Raw genomic sequence first — 9,045 nt, 5'->3', positions numbered from 1 at the left:
CTTCTCTCGGGGAGGCCCAGCCTCCTCCTGGCTGAGGAACTGTGCCGTGCGTGGCCCGCATTTACGGTGGGCCGGTTTTCAAACTATGCCTTTGTCACACTTGGTTTTGTGAGCCCGCGCGCAAGTTTCACAGCCATCAGTGAAAAGATGTGCACACCGTCCTACCGGGAGGTGGCAGTTCAGATGGCACCCAGTCGAGGCCCCTTGGTTCCTAGTCGTTCGCTTGGTTATTAGTTCGTCCCCTCGTCCAGCACATCGTTGTTGACCGGACGCAGAGGCTGCAGCGACCCGCAAAGGCAGCGAATGGCACCGCTGGCATTGAGCTGGGGACCACCTGGTTCGCCGAACTATTAGCCGCACGAAATGGTTCATCAGGCATATTTGCCAATCGAGGGGAGCGCGTCTGAAGTTTTCCCGCGGGAATGACACTCAACCAAGAGCAGGGGAATGATAGGAAGTGAGTTAGTCCGGGTAGGGTCGGGGAGCGGTGTGCATGTTTGTTTCCCCCACATCCCACGTGGTTTAGGGTTCAGGATCTGGAAGAGGAGCCGCACACAAATGAAAGAGAAGAGAAAAGAGATAATTTGGAAATACTGGGGGGCCAGGCGGGCAAGTCCAACTCAAGGGGAAGGACTTCCACTGGTGCCCAGGCTTCGCCAGCCTTTTATTCACTTTGGTTAAGCATAAAACCCTTAGGCAGGCAGGTAATTGCAGTAATAGACAGGCTATCATAAAGGTCAGTAAATGTTAGAAGGATTTACTCTGAGACTATTTGGTCAGGAAATAGCTTGAGCCCCCATTGTCAGGACTAGACAATCGGTGCATAACTCAGGCCCTGCCGTGGGTTCAAGGATCACCAGCATTCTGGGATCCTTGTTTGCACTTCTCTGCTAGTGTAGACAATGGGCGGCCTCCTGCAGAGCGGATATTTCAGATGGAGCATCTGGTGTGTCAGAGGACTTGCTGGAGGGGCAGCGTATCTGTCAGAGAAGCTAAAGGGGAATTGGTTTGCAAAACAAAAACATTTTGCTAAAGAAAGACCTAAAATACTATAAGGAAGAAGCAGAGCAACAGAACCCGGAGTCACAGTGAGCGGGTAAACCCTGCTCCACTGCACTGATGCAAATGCTTCTTCCCAGTTACACTGGGTGCTGGTCTCCCGATAGCAGGTGGGACGGGTAGCAGTGAGGTGTGCCCGAATACAGGGCGCATTGAAGTTTATTCACGGGACCCCTCTCTCCTCTCCTTCCCTATTCTTCCAAAGGCTGCTTCCAAAAACAACACGAGTCTATTCCTCATAAACATTTAGTTCAACTTTTCTCCATATCCCAGCTCCCCTCCTCCCTACCGCCTACCTATTCTGTCAGGCCTTCATAAGTGGCCATTTCTACTCATTGCAAGTGGGGAGTGAGAGGGGGCAGAATGAGTTATGAAGAAGAAATTCCATTGCCAGTGATACTACCATGAGGCATAGATTACTGATAGTTCCTGTTTGAATCTGGACTATATTTTCCCATAGATATATTTATGTAAAAGGTGGCCAGATACTCTGATACAGAAAACAAAATAATTCAGTAATCTTTAATTATCCAGTTGATATATACTTATTGTAGAAAACCTAGGCAATAAATGAACAAAAAGAAGCTAAACAAAATTTATGATCCCAGAGATTAATTGGCTATCCAAGGAAATTTTTTCTTTGTGTATGTTTATTTTAATATAAACATGGGATCATGCTGTTTTGTAGCCTGCTTTTATTTTCATACAATATACTGTGAATTACCTTTGTTAATAAATCTATTTCTAAAACATTAAATTTTTTCATTAGTTTCAATAAAACCTCTTTAAACAAATATTTTAGATTTATGTCCTTATAAATCCCTGAAATGAATGAAAGGTTATGAAGATTTTGGATACCTATTATTAAATTGTTCCCTGTGAATATTGTACCAATTCTCAATTCTGTCAGACACATATGAAAGTGCCTGCCTCCCCATACCCTTGCCCACATTGCATATTGGTATTCTTTTTCATCTGTGTCAAGGTGATAAGTGAAAATAGTTGTGCTTTAAGTTTTTTTTAAAATACATTTTATTGATTTTTTACAGAGGAAGGGAGAGAGATAGAGAGTTAGAAACACCAATGAGAAAGAAACATCGATCAGCTGCCTCCTGCACACCTCCTACTGGGGATGTGCCCACAACCAAGGTACATGCCCTTGACCGGAATCGAACCCGGGACCCTTCAGTCCGCAGGCCGACGCTCTGTCCACTGAGCCAAACCAGTCAGGGCTGCTTTAAGTTTTTAGTCTTTTACTACATCTACTAACATCCCAGATTTTATAGGACTTAAGTAATTTTTAGAAAAAAGGTGACATAGCTGTGTTAAATGAGATAATTTCTCATATCCTTCAGTTGTGTATGAATTGAATCAGCTTACTGGGTACCATACTACTATCACAAAGACTTCTCAGTACAGAAAAGGAAAGGTGACACTGAAGGTAAGAATTACAATTATAAATTTAATAGGGACTGGATTAGAAAAAATGTGACACTAAAAATAAATGAAAGATACATGGATTAGGAAATAATTTCTACAGAAGTCCAAAAATTTTAAACAATAGCCATATTGTCAAAATAAGTGTGTTACCTCCTAAGATGATATTTTGAAAAAGAAAATTGGTAATGTTAATAGATTGGATAGGTAATATTATGTGGGACTTTCTCAAGCAATTCCTCTATGACAGTGATGGCAAACCTTTTGAGCTCGGCATGTCAGCATTTTGAAAAACCCTAACTTAACTCTGGTGCCGTGTCACATACAGAAATTTTTTGATATTTGCAACCATAGTAAAACAAAGACTTATATTTTTGATATTTATTTTATATATTTAAATGCCATTTAACAAAGAAAAATCAACCAAAAAAATGAGTTCATGTGTCACCTCTGACACGCGTGTCATAGGTTCGCCATCACTGCTCTATGAGAATACAGTAGGCACTGCTGAAGAGAGAATCAGTGTATTGGAAAATAGAAGTGAAGAAATTACCCAGAATGTAAATGAGAGACACGGAGATTGAAAATACTAAGAAGGTTTAGTAACTTGACGAATAGAAAGAAAAGGCATACCATATATTTGAAGAAAATGAAATAGGTAATGAGGCAAAAACCTATTTGAATAGATAATAGCTGAGAACTTTCCAGAATTGAAAAAAAAGCACTAAGCCATGATTTAAGAAGCCCTTCACTCCTCCCTAGACATATAGTGAAACTTCATGACAACAAATATAAAATCTTAAAAGCTAGAGATCAAAAGACCTTCAAAGAAGTAGCTATGAAGGCAATTAGTCAAGAATAATTGTGTAGTCCGGCCCGCATGGCTCAGTGGTTGAGCGTTCATCTCTGAACCAGGAGATCACGGTTCAATTCCTGGTCCTGGCACATACCTGGGTTGTGGGCTTTATCCCCAGTAAGGGGCATATAAGAGGCAGCCAATCAATGATTCTCTCTCATCATTGATGTTTCTATCTCTCCCTTTTTGAAATCAATAAAAATAATATTTTTTACAAAAGGAAGAATAATAGTGTAAATCAGAGGACAATGGTGATTATTTTTAGTATGCTGGAAAAAAACCTGCCAATTTACATGCCTTTATCCAGCAAAGATGGGTTCTTTGTTCTTGGCAAGAACAAAGATGAAATAAATACCTATTTACACAAGCAAAGATGAGTGAGTTTGCCACCACACCTTCAATAATGGAATTCTAAGTTCAGAGAGAAGAAAATGTTTTCAAATGGAAGTTCTGAGATGGTAGAAGGAATGAAGAACAAAGAAAATGGGAAATATGTATGCAAACTAATTTTGTCTTTTGAGATTAACAAAGATGGAACGAAAATAGAAGACAGCAGTAGCATATAAATTATGAAGGCTGTTTTAAATTCCTTATGTTTTTTTGAGAGAATTATGATATATTAACTTTAGGCTTTAATCCATTTAATATGCACATTCATATTTGCAAGATAACCACCAAAAAGAGAAGAAAGTATATATTATTTCTAGACTAGTAGAAGAAAAATATGGAATAAAAAATTTCCAAAAGAAGGTAAGAAAGGGAAAGAAAAAATAGAAAAGTTGTAATAAATAAAAAGCACAAAGAATGACTAAAAATAAACATATATTACTAATTATAATAAATATAGAAGTACTAAATGTTCATAAAAATAGAGAAAGATTATTCAAACACATTTGAAGCAAAAGAAAGTTGGTGATCTATATTAATGTCATACAAAATAGGCTTTAAGGGGAAAAAATTCTAGAAATATAAGATCACTTCATATTAAAACTCAGTTCATCTGGAAGATAAAGCAGTTCTGAACTTGAATTATTCTTTTAGATCTAAAATATAGACATTAAAAATTGTTAACTTCAAGGAGAAAACAAACTAACCGGGGAAAGATTTTCACACACATCACAGTATACTTCAGTTAATCAGACAAATACAAACATAAGAAGGATACAGAAGATACAGACAACACTAGTTAAAATATTGCTCTAAAGGGCATATGTAGAATGGTGCATTCAGACCAGTACACATTGGTTCAGCTGCACCAGTTAAAATAGTGATAGATGACTGTAGTAGTTGAATAGTTACTGCTCCAAGCCCATTGAGTGCCCTCCTAATGTTTCAGCACTTTCCATGGAACCTCCCAGAATAACCCTTTATGTATAGTAACTAAAGAGTTCAGAACTGGCACAGTAAGCTGCCAGCAAACGTCTCACAGCAAACACTCATTGATCAAGAGAATGCCCAAATATACAATTAGCATTTATTCTAATTGCTCCTCACCCCTCCACACAAAACAAATCCATAGGCAAGTGCCCAGTGACCATTTGGCTTCTCTTAGTGTGGGGCTGCCTGCCTTTATCAAGAACTTTCCCATTTTCATATGATCTTTTGTGAACTGCATCCTCTGGGGAGAAATGAAGAGAGCAGTCAAATGAGAGTAATAATACTACTTCAGGTACTATCCAAGCATATTAACTCTTGGCATAGTGTGTACTTCTATGGCAGGATAAAATCTATAACAGAGGAATGAGACCTAAGGGAATGGCTTATGGGTAAATGACTCCTGGGATGCAGATCCCTAATTTTATCATTCCTATTGAATTTCACCATTATTTAGTGAGATAAATTTGCCAAAACTCACTGAATGCCAGCCCACCATGGGTATTAATAACACTCATTTTATTAATGAAAATGACTGCCAACATAACTCTTCTCTGTACCAGAAACATTTAGTTGAGGGAACTGAGAAGCAAAAAGATTATCATATACAAAGGATTTCTACCCTGACTTCTACTCATAACTGCCATATATTACCTTACCTGTCATCTGGGCTGAGGGATTAGATTTGATACACTTAAATATGATATCTCAATAAATTACTTTTGTCACTTAGTTATTAATATGAATACATATTGAATATAGAAAATTGACAGCAAGCATTATAAGGACTAAAAAATTAATAAACTATTACTTCAGCAAAAGTTAAAAAGGATGTACAATTCTGTTAATGTTAATAGTGATTTTTTTTTTTTACTTATCAAGACTACAAGTTACATAATGACTACCTATTTAATGGGGAAATTCTTGGAGGGGCTTTATGCAATTTTCTATGTCCATGGTTCAGACAAGGGCATCTGGATCAAACAAGATTGTGGCTACAATTTCCAAATATTAATAAATGATTGGAAGTTACTAGAATAATTTGTTGAATAATTTGAGTTACAACTAATATCACTTGGCAAGCATTTTTATAATCTATAGGATTACTAAAATATTTTTAATTTTACTCATATGTTAATTTATATTACTAATAAATGTTTAACTTTTTAAAATATCATACTTGACTATATGTTACAATTACTTCATGCTTGTTTTTTTTTGTTTTTTTTAATATATTTTATTGATTTTTTACAGAGAGGAAGGGAGAGGGATAGAGAGCCAGAAACATCGATGAGATCAGCTGCCTCCTGCACGCCCCCCACTGGGGGATGCTCCCGCAACCAAGGTACATGCCCCTGACCAGAATCGAACCCGGGACCCCTGAGTCCGCAGGCCGACGCTCTATCCACTGAGCCAAACCGGTCTGACATGCTTGTTTTTTTTAACACATAAAGGAAATTCATAAAATTTCCACTTTTAAGGCCACATATTTCAAAAGATTATCTTAGAGTACAGTTTTTCTAGTACAATGTAATTGCTATAAATTAATAAAATAACTATTAAAAAGCTCCTGTGTTTTCAAGTTAAGAAACATTTATAAATAACTCATGGACCAAAGGAAAAAATAACAGTGGAAATTAAAACTAAATGATAATGGAAGTACCACATGTCTCAAAACTTGTAGTAAAATAGTACGTCAGGGAAAATTAATGAGCTAAGTATCCATCTCAAGAAAAAGAATAGTTATCTGCATAGTTATCTGCAAATAATAGCAAAGTAAATCTGAAGAAAGGAGAAGGAAGGAAATTCAGTAACAAAATAGAATTATTTATTTTTGAGAGAGAGAAAGAGAGAGAGAGAGAGAGAGAGAGAGAGAGAGAGAGAGAGAGAGAAACATCAATTTGTTCCACTTATTTATGCATTCATTGGTTGATTCTAATATGTGTCCTGACCAGGGATTGAACCCGAAACCTTGGCGTATCGGATGACGCTCTAACCAATTGAGCTACCCAGCCAGGGTGAATTAGTGAAATTTTAAAATTCCATAGCAGTACCCAATTGAGAGAAAAATGTGTCTTTGAAAAGATAAAATTGAAAAACACTCATTGATCAAGAGACTGCCCAAATAAATATACAATATGAGCCCTAGCTGGTTTGCCTCAGCGGGTAGAGCATCGGCCTTTGGATGGAAGGGTCCTGGGTTCGATTCCAGTCAAGGGCACATGCCCAGGTTGCAGGCTCAATCCCCAATAGGGGGCGTGCAAGAGGCAGCCAATCAATGATTCTCTCTCATCATTGATGTTTCTATCTCTCCCTCTCCCTTCTTCTCTGAATTCAATAAAAATATATATATATATATATTTTTTAAAAAGAATAAAAGGGGGGGGGCATGACTTCAGATGCAAAAGGTAGAGATTGTAGTTTTCCAGAAGTAGCAAAGTAGATGGTTTGGACCAACCCTCTGAGAATAATTTTAAAGACTAGAAAAAATATAAATATTTAATGTAAGATATAAAAACCTTATTTGGAAGGCTTTGGAAAATTGAGACAATGAGGAAATTGCGGGGCCAAGAGCTGCAAAAGGAGGGAAGCCAGAGATGTGAGCTCACCATTTTAGCCAAATAAATCTAGCACTATGGTAAAAATGAAAAGTTGATTTGACATTAGAAAATAAATTAATGTAAATCACTACATTAACATCTTAAAGGAAAAATATAACGAGAGAATTTCAATTAATGTTGGAAAGTTTTATATAGTTTAACATATTTTAATGAAAAAGAAACTTAGCAAATTTGTTGTAGAAGAGAACTTCCTTAATCTAAATAATAGGAATTTGGTAGCTTCAATGACAAATAACTACAGAAATGGGGAATATATTCTTGAAGATTGGAAGGAACAAGACAAGAGTGGCTGCTATATTAACATTTCTATTCAACATTGTACTGAAAGTCCTAGCCAGTGCCATGAGGGAAAAAAGGTAATAAAAAAGAAAAAAACAATTGTTTGTAGATGATATTATCGACAAAGAAAAACTAAAATACCTACAGATAAAGTATTAAGATAGCAATATTGATAGATATTTTAATAATCAGTTGCATTTTTGTACACCAGCAACAAAGCACAATTTTAAAAAGAACATTGTAAAAAGCATAAAAAAATGTCAAGTACCCAGGAATAAATGTAACAAAAGACAGGCATAGCTCATATGGAGAATATCCATGGTAAAGGTAGATATACCATGCTCATAGATTGGAAGACAACATATTGTAAACGTCAATTCTGTGCAAACTTTTTGATAGAGGTATAATCCAATGAAAACCATCTGGATTTGTGTGTATGCGTGTGTACATAACTTAAGTTGATTCTAAATGTATAAGGATATTCAAAGTCCAAGAATTACTAAGATATTCTTGCTAAGAAAATCTTGAATATGTTGAAAAGTATGCATATTACTAATGGAATAATACAATACTGTGTGATATAACTTTTACTGAATTAATTTTTAAAGTCAGTGCATCCCAATAAAAATACCAATAAGATGTCTGAGTAGGACCTGACATGCTATATCTAAAATTCACTTGGAAGAGAAAGCATAATATTAGCCCCTTGAAAAATGTTTATAAAGCAATGAGGGTATCTTATCTTGCCATATATCAAAAATACTTTTAGAAATTAAAATAGTGTGGTGATGTTGCATAGAATACAACATAGAGTATAAAAACAAAACTTAGATATGTTAATGATGGCATTTCAAACCAATGAGAAAATGTAGGCTTTGATATGGGGACAAAGTACATACACATTTGTTTTGTTAATCCTCACCTCAGGATATTTTTCCATTGATTTTTAGAGTGAAAGGGAGGGGGAGAGACAGAAAGAGAGAAACATCGATGTGAGAGAGACACATAGATTGGTTGCCTCCCACACAAGCCTGGAGCAGGGTGGGAGTACATGCCTGCAACCGACCGAAGTACGTGCCCTTGACCAGAATTGAACCCAGGACCCTTCAGTCTGCGGGCCAACGCTCTATCCACTGAGCCAAGGATGATATATATTTTTTAAAGGTTACAACTCATGCCATGTACAAAAATATATTATAATTGGATTAAAACAAAACAATGTTTTATAGATCTCTTATTTACAATGTTTAAGGTTAAGACTCTCAGAATTGTTGATTCATTTACTTTTTTTTTTTTTTAAAGAAGTCATTTATTTATTTATTTTGTTGTTAATCCTCACCTGAGGATACTTTTTCCATTGATTTTTAGGGAGAGTAGAAGAGAGGGAAAGAGAAACATCGATGCGAAAGAAACACATCG

The 9,045-nt window shown here is 36.4% G+C and overlaps 1 protein-coding gene across 6 annotated transcripts in view; it reads left to right on the top strand.

The window, feature by feature from the left end:
* The window catches only part of DCAF10 (DDB1 and CUL4 associated factor 10), a 45,950-nt gene continuing 36,905 nt past the window's right edge, over positions 1-9,045 (top strand). For 2 of the 6 annotated variants that reach the window (XM_023760326.1, XM_023760327.1), the window contains exon 1: positions 7,505-7,703. In XM_023760326.1, the coding sequence (XP_023616094.1) occupies positions 7,591-7,703 (113 nt within the window). In that variant the 5' untranslated portion in view covers positions 7,505-7,590. Of the gene's footprint in view, positions 458-6,039; positions 6,072-7,504; positions 7,704-9,045 lie in introns of those variants that run through there. The other 4 variants (XM_014462433.2, XM_023760324.1, XM_023760325.1 and 1 more) reach the window with 4 other exon arrangements.

This window comes from Myotis lucifugus, unplaced genomic scaffold, assembly GCF_000147115.1.
Source record: "Myotis lucifugus unplaced genomic scaffold, Myoluc2.0 scaffold_180, whole genome shotgun sequence".
NCBI classification, from domain to species: domain Eukaryota; kingdom Metazoa; phylum Chordata; class Mammalia; order Chiroptera; family Vespertilionidae; genus Myotis; species Myotis lucifugus.
This window is presented reverse-complemented; position numbering and strand designations above follow the sequence as displayed.